Source organism: Oryzias latipes, chromosome 7, assembly GCF_053564925.1.
Source record: "Oryzias latipes strain Hd-rR chromosome 7, Olatipes_Hd-rR_3.1".
NCBI lineage: Eukaryota > Metazoa > Chordata > Actinopteri > Beloniformes > Adrianichthyidae > Oryzias > Oryzias latipes.
In genome coordinates this window covers 34,054,733-34,073,241 of record NC_136243.1, presented here as the reverse complement: position 1 = coordinate 34,073,241, position 18,509 = coordinate 34,054,733, and the positions used below count along the sequence as shown (strand labels likewise).

The 18,509-nt window shown below is 43.7% G+C and overlaps 1 protein-coding gene across 2 annotated transcripts in view; it reads left to right on the top strand.

Moving 5' to 3' along the window:
• Nucleotides 1-18,509, top strand: part of plxna1a (plexin A1a) — a 263,334-nt gene that overhangs the window by 151,319 nt on the left and 93,506 nt on the right. For both annotated transcript variants that reach the window (XM_020704420.3, XM_078949962.1), the window contains one exon: nucleotides 13,733-13,847. In XM_020704420.3, coding sequence (XP_020560079.1) covers nucleotides 13,733-13,847 — 115 coding nt within the window. The remainder of the gene's footprint in view (nucleotides 1-13,732; nucleotides 13,848-18,509) is intronic.

Genomic DNA, 18,509 nt, shown 5'->3' with positions numbered 1-18,509 from the left:
GAGGACGGCCAAAGAGGAGATATATGGATGTCTTAACAGAGGACATGAAGTTGGCTAACGTTAGGGTAGAAGATGTTCATGATAGAGTGAGGTGGAAAAGGATGATTCGCTGTGGCGACCCCTGATGGGAAAAGCCGAAAGAGAAAGAAGATAATACGCAAATAAAAATAGAGGCAAAAAAATGTATGGTATTGCTTTTCAAAGAAATTTGAGGTTCTGTTGGAAATGAATCCAGCTCTCACTGGCAGTTATCCTCTGGTAATAATGCAGAATATTCAGCAACCAGCTGTAATTTTACGAGGATGCTGCTAACAACGTTTTTCAAACAGAAGGGCGGTTTTTCTTTTTTTTCTTTTTATTACAGAGAAAGAAGATAAACTTCTTTAAGGAAAACTGGAGGCTTAAAATAAAATAAAATACAAAAAAATAGCTAAAAAAATCTAACCGTCACTTCCACAGCCCAGTCCATGAAAATATTCTCTGACATCAAACCGGTCGGTGGCCTGAAAAAAGTTGCCTGATGTACACAATGTGAAGGATCTGACCCTATTTCTGTGTACGCAATTAAACTCCTTGTTCAGCCATGTGTCACCTGTGGGCTTGATAACTGCTGTCTGTCACTCTGCAAAATTAGAATTAGATTATCCAAAATTTCATCTTTTGTCGTGTCCACAATTTTTAACGTCACACGGCTGTTCAGATCTCTGCACTGGCTTCTTGTGGCTGCCAGCATCTAATTCCAGGAGGAGAATCCTTATCCGGGCTCTGCAACCTTTTCCTCTCACTCTGCTCTTCCAACAACCTGCATCTGGTGGTCCCTGCACCATGCAGCAAAAGATCACAGATAATCTCTTCAGCTCTGTGATCCACCATGAATTAATGAACTATCCCAGTCTGCACACTGCAGCACTCGGCTTGCGATAATGAAGCTGTTCTGGTGGCTGTGGGCAGGTAGAGGTGGGGTCTGTCAGGAGGGTTTTGGTGCAGATGCACAACAGAATTGCCTTCAGGCAGACACCCAGATGGACTCATGTGCAACTTCAGTCAATATGCTGAAGGCTGGATGCAGCACCAGCGTCACCAGCCACACAAACACTTGTGCAAACGGGGAAAAAAGAGAAAACAGGTGCATGCACAGTGAGGGAGGGGGGCGCTGAGACAGACTGCGCAGACTTGGCATAGTCAATTACGCTGAGAGCTATTTACATTCGCTTTTACAATATTAGACATTTGCATTAAAAAGAGTTTTGGAATAGTTTAATTGAAAACATGCGTGTGTGTGTGTGTGGGGGGGTGGTGGAATAATGCGTCTTTAAAGCAAGGAATAAACAGGAGGGAGAACGCTGGAGGCAGGAGTGCAACGGGGAGGAAACTCGCATTCCCAGAGAGCTGGAGAGGCATGAAGAGGCAAAGAGAGTTATAGAAAGCAGTGTTAGCAAACGAGAGGCAGATTATGTCCATTGTGTCAGGAAGATTGTGTCCCACACAGCTAAAAGGTTACCCCCCCACACACCCCACCCCCGGCTTCAGACCAAGGCGTCATTACAATATAAAAAGGCTGAAATCTTTTCGATGAAAAGAGCCACTCAGAGGACGGGATCGGCCCACACTTCAAGCCTCCAGGAGCGGCTTTCATTTCCAGGCTGTGCTCCCCCCCCCCCCCAACCCCCCCAACCCGCTGATCCACCAACAGTTTTTAAATTCATCTCAGGTCCAACAGCTCAGAACTCCTTTAGTTTGCAGATGCTTGCATATGTTCATGTTGAATTTTATATTCCAACTCTCAGTGAATGTGTTTAATTAAAGTGAGGGTTGAAATTCCTGGATTCACTGCTTTTGGACATCACCACGACAAGATCCAATAATATCAAGTAATGAGACTGAGCCCCCCCACCGAGTATCCAAACTCCTCGTTTAGCCCTTGTGCTGCATAACCTAATGATGTGTGCATCATTTTATTACTGCGCACTCTGAAGCTTTATTGAATAAAACACTGAAGAACCTATTTATAGATCAGACTGTTCATGCTCAGCTTTGAGCCTCAAACTGTTGACATATATCTATTTTTTTTAGAGTATTTTAGATAAAAGTGTGTGTATTAGATAAAAGACTTGTCTCCTAATTGGGTAAGAACTGCAGCTTAGTAATGATAGGAACTCTATTTGTACAGCATCTCTTAAAAATCTAATTTTTCTTTTTGATCAAAACAGACCAAACCCAAGGGAAACAAATTAAAATTCAGCAGTAAAATGTTTATTTAAAAGAAAAATAAAAAAAGTCACCATCCTGGTGCATTTTAACTGGGACACATTTGTACTGGTTCTGGTTATTCTGGTGCTAAAGGGTCCTGACAGCAAAAGGACACCATTTGGCACTTCAGTTACTTTTTCTTGACTTTGAAAAAGTCAAAAGAGCCCAAGGAGTGAAACCTGCAGAGGAGCTCATATAGCATCGAGAATGGAAAAAAAATAACTTAAGGTTATCATTAAAGTCTTGAAATCAATTCTAAAACAATAAGATAGCCATTAGAGGAAGGAAATTATCACTTTAAAGCCCAACTGTTGCCTTTTAATTCAGTTGAATGCACAAAGGAGAGCTCATACCAATTGTTAGGAGAAGGAAGTTACTGTCAATTGACCTACAGACGTTAAATGAGTGGATCATTGTTATTGTTACTTTTCATTTTGGCAAATTGGGGGCGTTTTTGAGACCATTCAGGCTTAGACGAAGACAAAAATGAGTAAAACGTGTCACTCTTGACTTGGAATCAAACCAAATTGCAGTTGTAAGCATGTTAACTCCTTGGGGTTGTCCTGGCATCCACATCACACAAGCATTCTTGGAAATACTGGAGCAGTTTGAACATGTCCATTTCCTGGAAAGTTCATTTCCAAAATGTTCTCTATGTAGTTTTACAGATCACCAGTCCCTTAAAGAGCTATTGCACATTTCTCCCATTTTCTCACACATCTACTTTGTGAAGAGTTTGGTAGTTTATGGCTCCTGGAAGGACATTTTGGCAGCAAATTTTCCACACACATTTTTTTTTTATTTCCCTCCAGTTGACAATCACAGTTTTTCTGCCCAACGATTAAAAGCAAAGTGGAAAGGAGTTTTGCTTCTATGAAGAAAGGCTAGAACAGTTTTATGTGTGGATGAGTTTGGAGACGATTCAGAACTTCTGCTGTTTTTTTTTGTTTGGTTTTCCGCTGTGTGAGCAGAAGACAGAAACTAATGTAAGGATAAGGGAAGTGAAATAACTGGTGGAGCATCATAGGCCTTTACGCCGTCCAAACTTTCTCACCACTGGTGGTTTATTGACACAGACAGCCTTGTGCTTTAGCACGGCTGCAGGTCACTTAGTCTAACATCTTCCCTCTCTGGGCTCAAACAATCCAGCCACAGAATGGAGGCGAGTTTCACCTCCACACGGTAGGTGCCATTATGCACCTGGTTGGCTGACTTACCGTCCACCACTAAATGAAAAGGAAAAGGAGGAGTCTTGCAGTGTTATTTCACTTTATTTTTGTCCCTAAATAGTGCACACCTAACGTGTCGGGGGTGAAACGGTTTGAAGATATAGTGAACAAATACAAGTCCCAGAACTGAACTATGTGGTATACCACAGCAGTCAAACAGCCAAATAAGACTTGAAGTCCAACTCCAATCATCTTTTGACCTTCAAAGTGTTCCAAGTGGTCTTTTAATTAGCCAAAAAACAAAACAAAGAAAATTCCTCTTGTTTTCTAGGACATAGTTTCTGCAGAGCGGCAGGAGTTCATTGCACCTCCCCTCTCTGGTGTTGAGAGCTCAGAGGAAGGAGCTTGTGGTCTGCCCAGCACATTTTCTACCGCATTTTTAAGCCTGCTCCTTATTCACACCGATTGGAACAAAGAAAAACTCAGAAATGTAATTTTGAGCTTAGTTTCCTCACTGTAATTCCTCTACCATGAGAAAAATGCCACAAGAACATGCTACAAACACCATTTTCACTGGAGGTGGTTTTTAAAAGGACGACCCTAAAGTTTGAAATAAACGACATAAGTCAGGATCAGAATTATTACAAGGTTTACAAGGATCCAGACAGCTCTGCCTGCTCTGCTGATACTGGAATGATTACAGACCATTTTCATTCATAAACTCTCAAAACATAATGACAACCACTTTTTTTCTCAAATTAATGAAATGCAATGATTGATCTTTGTTTATTTGAAATTTCACTAATCAAGATATTGTTTCAGAGGGTTTTGTTTTTCTCGTGGTAATGAAGTCAAACCTGAATGCGTTTGGCTTCATGCAAGTTAGAATGTCAGCCAAATCAATACAGTTCTCTGACCAGGTCAAAGCAATAGGTTTTGCCGATCAATTTTAGAGCTTAACTTGTAATTTGATCAGCACTGACCAGAATTAATTGAGGATATGATCCCCTCACTCGCTTCATAAACGCCTGTTCCGGGGCTGTTAGTTGCATATCAGCAGCTTTGTTCCATCGATCCAACTTTGCCAGAACAAAAGCTCGGAAAAGATGAAAAGCGTCTGATGCTCCTCGGCTGTGCAGCCTTGTTAAATAGCGGGGCATTTTATTGACCATTCTGCTGCAGTGCAGCCACTTACCCCAAGACCCCTCTACTGTCGGATTGCTTTGCAAGCCCCAGATGACCCAGAGGAATGGCCCCATGTGGGGGACAGCTCAAGTATGGGTTTGTTTCAGCTTCTGTGTGGTCTTATCAGGCACATCCTGCCAACCAGAAATCAATAAACCCCCGGGTTAATGGTGAGAGGGAACTGGCTCACTAGCTTTACTAACAAACATTAGACTGTTAGCATAACCTCACTCTTTCTTTCTCTCTGTGGAAATCCACTGGCATTGATTATCAACCCGCACTTCAGTCTGGTCTCACTGGCTTATCTCTTGTTATCTAAAGCCTCTACGTTCAGACACTGCAGCACGGGCAATTTAGGAGTTAACCCTCTGAAATCTGTATAAAACCAAGGACGGAGAGACAAAGACGGTGCAAGGATTAGACTGAAATCCAATTTAAAGCCAGTGTTTCTGGCACCACGGTGACTGAGCAGTTGTCCTTCAGTTTGGACGACCTGGGTTTAAACCCCCGCTGTGCCTCATTACTGTTGAGATTTTGCACCGAGCATGTTTTTCTGAATAACTTTAGTCTATTCTGTGTGGAAAAAATAAAATAAAAGAAAAAACTTTAGATACAGATAACTAAAGTGCTGTTTTGGGGCTTTAGTAGTTTGCATCAGGGGAGCAGCTGTGGCCCCCCAGGAAAAAAACTCTGCCCTTCCAATTTTTGAGTCAATATTGGTATCGTTATTAGCAAATATTAAATAACAATCAATAGAAGCCTCTTTAGACATTGCAAAAATAACAAAATCAGCATTTTAAATTGAATAAAAACAACAATAATAAAACTGTTAGAAATATGGAATTCTGGCGCTTTGCCCCCCTTCCAAAGTCTTTGACTTGTAAATGTTTCCCAACTCTGCATGTCAGTGACTGCAGTTATTTGACTCAGTAGGTTTGGCAGTAATCAGGCGTGGCTGAATGAGGTCAAATTTGACAGTTTTGCTCACGGTTCAACATTGAAAGCAGATACTATTTAAACTTGTTTACCATCAATATGTGGAATCATTATGAGCTAAATCATTATTAGGTCCAAAATTACACATAAAATGGAATTCGATGGTGAAAGTAATTTTTCAAAACGTAGTGAAAGAAATGGAGGTTTCAAATTGTAAAAAAAAAAAATGCAGCTGTATTTTTCTTCTTTTTTCTGGCTGCCTGAAACATGCTGGACCTGCACCTACTGCTCTTTAGATCTGCTTTGGCCCGCCTAATATCTGAGGAAAAATATCATGTTCTGCCATTTAACGCTGTGGAGCGAGAGCACAGCTCCTTGGGTGGATGTAATTTGGCGAGCAGTGACCGTGGGTGTTAGAGGAGGCCTGACTGAGCGCATGGATTCTAACTTATTATTGGAGACGGGCTGTCATAAAAACATCACACAATGTGCAGTATTAAAAAAAATCTGCTTTCATTTTTGTTTTTTTACATTGAGTATTTCCGTGGGGCTGTGATGATTGACAAGAGAGCAAGATAAAGGATGAAAACAGGAGCAAACAGTCAATAAAATTTAAGTTTTGTTTCACTGGTCAAACCAAACGCTCTTTTTCTTTTTCGTCATTAACAAACTTCCTTTTTTCGGCCTTGATATTTTGGTTGAGTCTCTTACTTCATTCTTAAATGCTCATTTGTTTATTTGGCTCCTCAACAGTACAGGAATCAACAAAAAAAAGAAGTGTCATAAAAACTGCTTATCTTGGTCTCCCAGCTTAGTTAACTGTAAGCCTATAAGCATGGAGAATAAGACGGAGGGAGTGAAAGGATCCTTCCAGCTCTATCTGCTGCTTTCAGTATCCGTCCCTGCCTCGCCGTCGGCTGGAATAAAAACTTAATGCATGAGGCCGCGGTTAAACATGTCATTCCAACGTGATTTCTGGAGAGCTGCTATAAACATTTGATGTTCTGCGACTGTGGCGACGGAGGGGGATGCACACCCCCACAGTGAAGGTTTCCTTTCCTGAATTTCATTTGTTGTTTCCCAGCAGAAGAATTCAGGTCAGTTTATCAGCGTCTCAAAGGATTGTAGAAAAACTGAATGTAGGGTTGGAAATGATTAGGTCGTTTGCCACCATCTCTCTGTGTGAGTGATATTAGCTAAAAGGCTATTTTACACGTACTAGGCAATAAAAAATGGTGTTGGAATACATTCCTCTTCCTTTACCACTCTTTAAGTTAAACTTAAAAAGACTTTTAAATGACAAAAGAAACATGACTAACACCACTGCAATGGGACTTTAGCTTTTTGTGCGACTTTCTTCAACGTTTGTCATTGCTAAAGCAGCAAAGCTTTGATATTAAACAGCAAGAACATGTTTAAAAACTCTAAAATCTCACATGGAGATTTAACTTCATTTAGTTCAGATTAGCTGCCTCTTTGTCCCAAAATCGTTTTGTACATAGAGGCTGAAACGATTTTAAAAACGTGTCTCGCAGAGTGTGAATGCGATAGTTTTGAATACAGACGCGCAGAACAGGCCTTTTTGCATGTTTACATGGACTTTTCATTGGAAGTGGCCGCTGGAACCAGTGTGTGAATACACACAGGTGTCAACGTCAACCACCAGGAGCAGTATGGCGTTCAGTGTCTTGCCCCAAGGAAACTTCGACACATGGGCAGACAAGGTGGGAACTGAACCTGCCACCCCTGAACAAGAGACAATTTGTAACTTTCTATGAACTGTTACATTTTTTTCCTTAGTCTGGTGGGATTAGAGCAGTGCTTCTCAATTATTTTTTGCAAGGCCCCCCCCTAGGAAAAAGAAAATGTTTTGCGCAGATTGATAAGTAAACAAAGCACCTTTGTCACAGTAAAGCAGCTTTCCTTCATTCTGTCATGCTCCTGCCTCATCATCACACTTTGTCTCTGGAAAGACTCAGTGTCCCACCCACCCCACCCACCCTTTATTTTTGAAGCAACATTCAGGCTCCTGAACCGTTTAAAAATACTGAAGAAGCTACAGTAAGGACATATATTTTTAGTTACCAAAATAAAAGCACTATGAATTTGCTTTGGTAAAAGCAACTTATATATGAGATACAGTTGCAGTGCTTAACATCATTAAATAAACTGAATTTGACCATTTTATTACAATGGAAGACATATTGAAATTAAGGTCGTTTTTTCAAAGTCATATTTTAAAAAAAAAGAAATTAAACAGATTAGATTAGATTGCTGCAGCAATCTAAATCTGCTTTCAACAAATATGAACTTTATTTTTTTTTTTTTTTTTTTTTTTTTTTTTTAACTTGTCCTGTCCAACAGCTAGGCAAACAGATGAGAGCTGAGGGCCTCTTGTGTTGGACATATTTTATTCTAACAAGAGGGGTTATTCATCTTCAGACAAACCAAAGGTATGTCTGAATAAACCCCTTTTGTAATTGAGGCCAAACTTTATTAATTTCAATCATGTTTGAAAATCTTTGGTGTTGGACCGGACGGAAAAGGAAAGAGGGGAACAAGAGAGAGGGACGTTAGAGAGAGGGGGGGGTAGGAGGGTGATAATAGGAGGGGAAGGGGGGTAAGACCATGAAGCAGCATAGAGCAGACAGGTTTACTGGTTGTTTATCGTTACGGTACGGTTCAAATGTAGTACAAAAAGGGCGGGGCCTGTTCACACACACTCAAATATTATCAACACACCTGCTAGCCGCAGAAATGTCCACATGTCAGCATGCACACAAAACAGATAGTGTTCACGAACGCATACCTATGCCTTTAAACCAACTAGTGTGAAATCTTTCATTCATTCAATCATGCAAACTATTAGTGCAAAGGTGAGCTAACACCTGTGCTCAGGTGAGTGTTTATGTTCTTCTAAAATGGATGGTGGAATGTGAAAAGAAGGAGGAGGAGCGCCCAGCCACCCCCACACCCATACCCCCGCCGCAGCAGCAGCGGCAGCCGGAATTCCCCCAGCGCCACACGGGAACAGGCAGGGAACAACCGCCCCCCGGGCGACCAAGACCGCCACCCAGGCCAGGGCCAGCAGGACCGCCGCGAGGCCCCCAGAGCCAGAGAGCAGGGAGGCGCAGAGGGAGAGAGAGCGCCGCCCCAGCCCAGCCAGGAAAGCAGCCCCCCGCCGCGCCGGAAGAGCCCAACGCAGGGCCCCACCGGAGAGGGACGCCCACAGCCCCAGACGAGCACCCCACCACCACCCAGGAGTTCCGGGCATCCCCCCGCCCCGACCCCAGGTACGAGCCAGGACCCCCCAAGGGAGACCCGCTCCGCACTCCAGGCAGCCACCCACCCGGCCCACGGTTGGTCCAGGTAGGAGCAAGGCAGGGGCCCGCCGCCCCCGCCCAGGAGGGGGGAACCCCGGGGAAAAAAGGGCGGCCCATAAGGGATGTTATAAATATGGCCCGACCAGGCTCGGCCATGTTGGAAGTTTGGCGGGGCCCAGCGCCCAGGGGCAAGGACCAGGACCCACCCCCCAGGGACACGAACACCCCCGGCTCAGGTGTAATATGAACCCCCCCACCGCGCGGAGAGAGCACCGCCGGGCCCAGGGAGCCGGCACCCAAGGGACACGGCCGCCATCGCCAAGAGGCCCGCACCCCCCACCAGGGACGGGGTAGGGGACAGATGGACCCAGGTCCCACCTTCCTTGTAAAATGTGTGTGCGTGTATGGGTGTTTGAGAGGGTGTTTGTGTGCATGTGTGTGTGTTTATGTTTGAATGTATATATTGAAGGGGGAGGGGTGTGTGTACTAAGGGGGGTGCAGTTAAAATTGGCAAGTAGGGCACTAAGGGGACATCTCCTGATTACTCACAGTGATGTCCCCTCACCCTCCACACCAAGGGGCCCTAAATGTCTAAGGTGCGGTTAAAATTGGCGGGTAGGGTGCCAGGAGGACATCTGCTGCTTGCTTGCAGTGATGTCCAGGCACCCCCCCTACCAAGGACCCTACGTGTCTAAGGTGCAAATAAAACCGAAAGAGGGGGGGCCCACTCCATACGGCAACCATAGGAGGGGGGCCACTCCCAAGTAGCCCCCCCCCAAGGCGCATCGCAGGCTAAACCCCCCACCCCCTCACCCTAATATGAGGTTATATAAGGAAGGGGGTAAGTTGGGGACAGCTGGTAGACTGTCCCCCGGTGGTCAAACAGCCGTCCCCCAGCCCACCCCCAGCAAAGGGGCCAGGGCCACCCAGCCCAGGGGCCCACCCCCGGAGGCGCCGACACCCCAGGCCCGGCACCACCCACCCCACACAGAGAGAGAGGAGCCAGAAAGCGTCGCCCCCCCCCGGAGCAAGCCCAGGCCCCCACCCCCAGACGCCGGCCCTAGAAGAGCTCTGGTCAGGCCTCGACGGGACCGAGGAGGCCAACCGGCCGAGGCAACCACTGATTGCCTCAGCGGAGACCCCGACCCGCTAGCCCCCCCGACCCGTACTAATAATGGGCCCCCCCTCCCCCCCAGAACGCCCCCCCACAGGACAGGGCCGACAAGCCCCCCACCCCACCCCACCCCAGACCCCGCAGCCGAAGCGGGTGATACCCAGAGCGACCGGGGGCCCCGAGAGGGTTGTCCCGTCCCGTCCCAGAGCCAGGGAAGGGCCGATCCCAGCCCCAGGTGCAGATGGGCAGCCCATCCGGCGCCGCTGGGCCCCCCCCACCCGAGCAGGGCCCCCCGCCAACCCCCCCCAGCACAGGCAAAGGGACCACCCCCCCAAGCCGAGCCAGACCACCACCCCACCCCCCCACCACGCACCCCCACACCCAAGCCCAGAGGACCACGCAGCGCCCCAGCCCGCCCCACCCAGGCACCGGACCCGACCCCCCGACCAACGGAGCCCCCCACCGCCCCCGCCAGGCACCGGAAGCCCCGACCCCCACCCCAAACCACGGCAGAAGGGCAAGGAGCAGCGACGACCAAGCCCTCCACCCCCTAAGTCATGGAGTCAACCACAGGAGACCAGAGAGACTGAATTCTTTCAAAGTTACTTGAGCTTTGGGCTGACATTTTTTCCAAGCTGATATGATCAAACAGCAGATTTCTGTGTTGACTTATGTTTATATTTTTCTTGTTTTTCCAATTTATTAAAATAGTTTTTTTGGCAATACAAAGAGTTATGAAAATGATAGATGCTAATCCTTCTTCTATATCGATGGCACTCATGTCACCAAGCACACAAAGTGACGGTGAGGCAGTGATTGAAACCTTAAGCCAGACTGATAAATCGGCACATACCTGCTGCCAGAGAGCCCTGACAGGAGTGCAGAACCACAGTGCGTGCATGTAGCTGTCGGGTAGATTATTATCACAGTGCTCGCAAATGTCTGAGTTACTGAGACCCATCTTGAACATCCTCTGTCCAGTGTAGTAAATTCTGTGAAGAGTTTTGAGATGGATTAGCTGTAGATTTGAACTTTTTGTCAGTTTAAAGGTGTTTAGACAAAGTTCTGACCAGAAGCTTTCATCTGTGCTGATGCTCAAATCTGCATCCCATTTTTTTGTTGGAAGGGCAATATTGTTATCTAAATTGCATAAAAGTTTGTATATTTTGGAGAGAGTTCTATTCATTGAAAAATTAATCAGAGTGGTAACTACATCTGGTAGCTTTAAATCGTCGTCTTTAATTTTATACTTTTTAGTAATACTTGATTTAAGTTGCTGATATTCCAAGAAGTTATTTATTCCATGTTTGTCTTGAAGTTCCTGGGGAGTTATGAATCTTCTATCAATAATTACGTGCTCTAGTTGTTTTATGCCCCCTGCTTGCCAAGCTGGGAAGTGAATCATTTTTTTGTTAATAAGGATGTCCGGGTTGTTCCAGATGGGTGTCATTTTGCACGGTTGAATTGATGATTTTGATATTTTGAGAAATTCCCACCAGGCTGTTAAGGTGGCATTTATATTAATGCTTTTGAAACAATCCTGTTTTTTAACTATTTGGCTAATAAATGGTAGCTGTGACAGGTTGATCTTTCCACATAACACCTGTTCCAAGTCTAACCATGAGTTGGTTTCTGGATTATTTTTTAACCATTTTAAGATATATTGTAATCTATTTGCAAGAAAGTATTTGTGGAAATTAGGTAGTTCTAATCCTCCACAGCTTTTTGCAGATTTTAAAGTTTTTAGACTAATTCTTGCAGGTTTGTTGTTCCATAGAAAGCTTGATATGGATGAGTCTAATGTTTTGAACCATTTTAATGGCGGTTGTGTGGGAATCATTGAGAAGAGATAATTAACTTTGGGTAAGATTTTCATTTTAACCGTGGCTACCTTGCCCATAAGGGACAGAGGCAGGTTGGTCCAGCGTGTTAGATCGTCCTGTATGCTTTTCAGTAATGGGGTGTGGTTTAGCTGCACCAGTTCTGATAGTTTGGGGGAAAAGTAGATACCCAGATATTTGATATTTCCTGTTTTAACTGGAATTGTGAGTCTTTGTTCCATATTCCTGTTGAGTGGTAATAAAACAGACTTATTCCAATTAATGGAATAGTCTGATATGGAGGAGAATTCATTTATGATCATTGCTGTTTCATTTACAGAATGTAAATTCCTTAAAAACAGTAATATGTCATCCGCATAAAGACTAATTTTATGATGGCTGTGTTTGGTTTTTATTCCTATAATGCTCTCATTCTGTCTTATTGCTGCAGCTAAAGGCTCAATGAATATAGCAAAAAGAGAAGGAGAGAGTGGGCAGCCCTGTCTGGTTCCTCTTCCAAGACAAAACCTGTTTGAAGTCTGTTTATTAGTTCTAACTGATGCATTGGGGTTGTGATATAATATTTTGATCCAATTGATGAATGCTTCTCCAAAACCAAACTTATGGAGGGCAGCAATAAGGAACTTCCAATTAACTCTGTCAAAGGCTTTTTCAGCATCCAGCGATAGTACCGTCATTTCCTGGTTTTTAATGGTGGCAAAGTCTATTATATTAACTAGTCTACGGACATTATCATCCGAGTGTCTGCCTTTGATGAATCCAGTCTGGTCGAAGTGAATTATGTGAGGAGTGATTTTTTCTATTCTCTGTGCTAGTGCTTTGCAGATAATTTTTACATCTGCATTGATTAAAGAAATAGGGCGATAGCTTGAAGGACTAGTATGAATATGACCTTTATTTAGCTACACAGAAAGTCTGTTATAGTCTAAAACAGAAAAGAAGCTTAAAGTGTCTGAAATAAAATAAAAATAAAAATCTGTCATTACTTATTTAAACTAGAAACATTTTTGACCAACTGAACCATTTGTTGCTGGGAAAAATAATTCAATCAATAAATAATATTAAATTTAAATTGATCTGAAACATGAAAACAGCAGCTACTGATGCGATGCCAGGGGGTAGGGGGGCGCTCCCCAGTATTTGAAAGCACTGGATTAGAGTAATCCAAATATCAAGAAAACGTTCAAACCAATTGTTTTCTCCAAGTCAACATTGTTTCTTTGGGGGAGAAATGTAAATAAGTGTCAAGTCCAGGTTCAAGTCGAGCTGAGGTGTGAAACTAAGCCAACTGCTTTCATAAAAAGGTATAGTGTAAGTCTAGTTGTAGATAGAAATATTGACTCCAAGTCAAGTCTGTAGTGATTGGTCAAGAAAACCCTCAAGAATTTGACCAGAAGTCCACATTTTCAGTTACTTGGACCAATCTGTAGAAATGGTGGATTTTCAAGATTTGAATAAACAGCATCATCAAACACTCCTGTTAGTATAAAGCCAAATATGGTCCAGTCATGTGTCAACCCATCCCACGATGTTTCCTGCTTAGAGTTCTCAGGTTACATTTAAGTATCGCAGGAAATATAGGAAAATGTACTTTCAGGGTAAAAAAGCCAAATGATGGTTGAAATGATGTACAAGGTTGCCATGGAGATGTGCTTTGATGGGGTTGTTCATTTTTACACATCACGAAATACTGCCAGATCTAACTGGGTTAAAAACTCATTCTGACAAGAAATTGGAATACCACCCAATTCAAAGATTGTTTTTACAACGTTTACAGAAAAGCCGTCAAAGTATGAATGGAGATGAGTTTGTTTGACAGAAGATGATCTGGAATTCAAAGTAATTCAAATGTTGTGGATATTTTTCTAAAGGTAGATTGTAACCCTATCTTCTTTTTTGTCTTTTTACTTATAGGTGTCTATCCTGCGTGAATGCAAACTTCCCCTGCCACTGGTGCAAATATCGCCACATGTGCACTCAAGATGCCAGCGACTGCTCTTTTCAGGAGGGGCGAGTCAACACGTCACAGGTGTGGAGTTGGGCATGCTCAAACATGTGCACACTTGTGATAATATGCAGTCACGTATACTGTCCCAAACAATGTAAAAATGCTTTTGAGCAGGAGAAGGCAACACATGGATGCATTTACGATGCATGCAAATGGGTGCAGCCGCAGAGTAATGTTCAGACGTGCAGATGGTACCTGCGCAGCATCTCCGTTTGTGTGAATGAGCGCTGCTGTGTGTGGCTCAGTGGCAGATGTTGCACTCTAAGCAGCGCTGGATTTATTCACTTATAAACAAGTCGGGTTTGAATGAGTATGCAAATGGAAACAAGTGCTGTCGTCCCAAATGCTATATTTGCATGAAAACCTCCTTCCAACCAAGAGCTGCTTGCCTTTCACAGACCCTCTGTCTCCATCCAACTCGCTAATTTTCTTGACAAAAGAGGATAGAACATCATAATCCTCAGGAAGTTGGCTGTCTTTTGACCAACATTTATATGAAAATTGTGTTGCTGAGGCATGCAGCCTGATGGATATGACTTCCCTGGTTCTGTCCTGTGTTTCCTCCATGCACTTACATTAATCCTTTCTATCCCGCTTTCTGTCTGCAGCCTAACATTTTCCCTCTTTTAACTCCCTCCATCCTCTTTTCTGGCAAAAATCGGAGATGTCAAAAGGGTGTAATCAGAAAGAAAAGACATGCACTTTGGTGCACTCTGTGTGGGAGAACAGAAAGTAGGTGTGTGTTTTCATGCAAGTTCCTGTTTTTTCTTTGCATAGTCGAAGAAAATCTTTTTGTTTTTGTCTTTTGTGTAGCTGTGCGAATAGGATTTTTGCGATTGTGTGTGGAAAAAGGACAGACTGTCATCACATGTTGCACTCTCCTGCAAACAACCTCATTTTGTTTTAAGAGCCACTACAAAGCTTTGGTTAGTTTTTTGTAATCTCTTTTTTTCTGGTCCTCTATCAACCTGCATCGCCATGGTTACCAAGACACTCGAATGTTACCAGAGGTTATGGTTTTCATAAACACGCACATTATTGTTATTAGCACCGTATCGCCAATGAATGCATGCCTTTGGGCGTGTCCTTTTGTCCCCTCTCTGCTGTTTAACAGGTGGTATTTTGAAATAAGGCGTGAGCCAACAACACCGCTTTTTCCCCACATATTTATCTCCTTCAGTCTTGATTTTGTTCCAATTTGCCAGTTCTCAGCCCCCGCTGAAGGTAATATTGCCCATCACTGCTGCCTGAAAAAGTTTCCCCATGTGTCATCAGCAGTCAGTTGCCAAAGTGATTGAATTCACACTCCACTGGTTATCTTCCCCGAGGTATTTGTCATATTTCTTGAGGCTGACTTCACTTCATATCTGATAAAAAATAAATAAAGAAATAAAAGTCCCAGCATCTGAGAATATGTTGCACCACAAAAATTCACTTTGTCTTGCAAGTGCTTTAAGAGACAACAGCTAATGTGAAATATTTGACCTTTTGAGGCAAGTATAATTCTCTGCTGTCGCTCCCTGGATTTGTAAATATATATAAATCAGCTGTATTGTGACAGAAGATAAACAGAGAGGCACATTAGGGGCGACCAGGCAGAAAATTGCCAGAGTCTGAGAAACACTTGAGAAGGCCATCAACAGAAAGGCATAAAAACGCAAACAATAAGAGAAACAAACACTACCTCAAACAAACGTGGAGCCAAACAAATTCGCTGTGCTCGGCTGAACCCCAGCATTGGGCTGGTGGAGCCGACTGGGTCGAGGCTGAGCCCCGGGGCGGGTTCAGATGGCTTCATTTAGATGCACGAAAATTGGAGAATAATACAATAAAACCAACCAAAGTAATAGAAAAACCAGTTTGTTTGCATTTGTTTTGTGTCTGCAGGCCTGCCAGCTTTTTCTTGTACTGATTACAGTTTACTGCTTGTTAATTAAGTCATTCATTCATTTTGCATGTGGTTGTTTTTCACTCAGGATGTTTCATGTCCCACAAATGAATTAATGTGCTTCTTGATTGACAGCAGAGACAGAAAGAAGCTGGCAAATCTTCTCCCCTGATGAGAGCTTAAAAAGAAGATTTCTTTCTTTTATGTGAATTCTCCTTTGTACAACAACTGATCCATCATTAGTCATTGTCTGAAGTGCTGATAATTAGTGCTAAGTACTCCAAAAAATGGTTTTATTCATGAATGTTCACACAGTAATCCCAAATAAAACAATCAGTGGCCCAGAAGTGTCAATTTACTCATGATTTCACTGATAAACAAGAAGCAGAACCTGCTTTTACCTTTTTAGGTCTAAAAAATTTAGCAGGTGGCTTCATCGAGCCGGGACCTCCAGTTTGTATTGGGGCGGTTTGCGGCTGAGTGTGAAGCGGCTGGGATGAGGGTCAGCACCGCTAAATCTGAGGCCCTGGTTCTCGACCTGAGAAAGGTAGTTTGCCATCTCTCGGTGGGTGGAGTACTCCTACCCTAGGTGGAGGAGTCTAAATATCTTGGGGTCTTGTTCACGAGTGAGGGAAGACCGGAGCGGGAGATTGACAGGCGGGTTGGAGCAGCGTCCGTAGTTATGCGGTCACTGTATCGGTCCGTTGTAGTGAAGAGAGAGCTGATCCAGAAAAGCAAAGCTCTCAATTTAACCGGTCGATCTTTGTTCCAATACTCACCTATGGTCATGAGCTCTGGGTCACCGAAAGAACGAGGTCCCGATTACTAGCAGCTGAAATGAGTTTCCTCCGTAGGGTGGCTGGGCGCTCCCTTAGAGACAGGGTGAGAAGCTCGGTCACCCGCGGAGAGCTGGGAGTAGAACTGCTTTTCCTCCACATCGAAAGGAGCCAGTTGAGGTGGCTCAGGCATCTAGTTTGGATGCCTCCTAGACCCTTACTGGGGAGGTGTTTCGGGCATGTCCCACTGGGTGGAGGCCCCGGGGAAGACCCAGGACACGCTGGAGAGACTACGTCTCTCGGCTGACCTGGGAACGCCTCAGGGTCCCCCCAGAGGAGCTGGAGGAAGTGGCCGGGGCGAGGGAAGTCTGGGCATTTGATGTCGTCGAACAGGGATTGTTCTGTGAGATAGGTGGTTATTCCAATTTCTCAGAAGTACATCAAGCACCTCTAAATGTCCCCTTGCATATGCTTTTAGTGGAACTACTCACACCACAAACTGAGCTGCTCCACCTGTGCACCGTTGAGTGAAACTGGGGCCTTAACCCTTTAATATCTGAGTTTTATCAGCAGTATTGATCTTCTTCAAATTACAATGGGTCTTGTAATGTTTACACAATCATAATGCCAACAAATCTTTACAGGGATGGGCAACACTTTGCAGTAGAAATGTGTTCATTCAATCAACGCACACCAGCTGATTCTGACTCGGAGAAAACATTGCTTGACTTTGTTAGTGATTATGAGCGCTGATAGGAAACACTTCCACTCACGTAAACAGTCAAAGAGTTACAATAAGTCAAAGACTGTGAGTTATGTCTGGCATTAAAGGGTTAACTATCAGGAACTATACCAGGTTATTACTAGGGCTCTAAGAATAAATCGATTCGGCAAAATATCGTGATAGTTCATTTGTCGATACAACATGCTGCCAGGACGAGATTTATTTATTTCATTCTTTGTTTTTTCTTATACTGAAAAATACTTTGTTGTGTAAATCTGAAAATGTTGATTGTTCCCTTTCTACATTTTTAGTTACCAAAATAAAAGCACTATGAATTTGCTTTGGTAAAAGCAACTTATAAATGAGATACAGTTGCAGTGCTTAACATTGCGATCATTAAATAAACTGAATTTGACCATTTTATTACAATGGAAGACATATTGAAATTAAAGTAGAGTTTTTTTAAAGTCATATTTAAAAAAAAAGAAAGAAAATATGTTTTCAGTAAAATTCACCCTGATTTCTTAATGCTTTTTGAGTGAATTTGGCTTAAGCTGTTCTGAGAAATGTATTATGAGTCCAAGCTTGTTCTTCAGCAGCAGCGCTGTAACAGTTAACCATCGAGGCGCTGACCTTTTCGGCGCGTAAAAAAGCGGCTAACTCTCTCCTGCTTGAGCCATCTTTGTCTTCATTTTCCTCTTTGTTCCACTGTTCTCCTCTCGTCCTCCTTTTATCTCGTTGTTCTTCATCTTCCCGAGACCCTGACCTCCTTACACACGGTAAAACTCACTCGGTCCATGATGCATTGCTGTAGCTCTGAGGAGTGATCCGGCAGCCTTGCAGCCTTGCAACCTTACCTCATTTATTATCATTAGCAGACTGTTTAAGGGACCAGATGTACCCAAGGTGAATAAAGATATGTGGATCCGTCTTGGGTTTGGTGCCTCTAATTAGAGGATGTATCACCTTGATGAGCCACTTGGTCAGATGGTCGTATGTTCCTGTCAGGCCCACATGATGTTGCAGCAGAGCAGGCATGCATGCATTCAGCCGCACTGACAGCATTATGAGTCTGACTTCATGCCTGGTTGGAAATCTTCAATCCTTGCGTTCAGGTGGTTCCTCCAGCTTTATATGATGCTGCTTGACAGCTGCTTGGAAAAGTCGTCAGGAAACTGACTAAGTGACATAGGAATTAATCCAGTCTAAAACTCTGTCATTTGTGGGGATCCTGCTTCGTTCACACCCAACGTGATTCAGTGATTTTAATGTTAGGTCAATGTAGAGATGGGTTA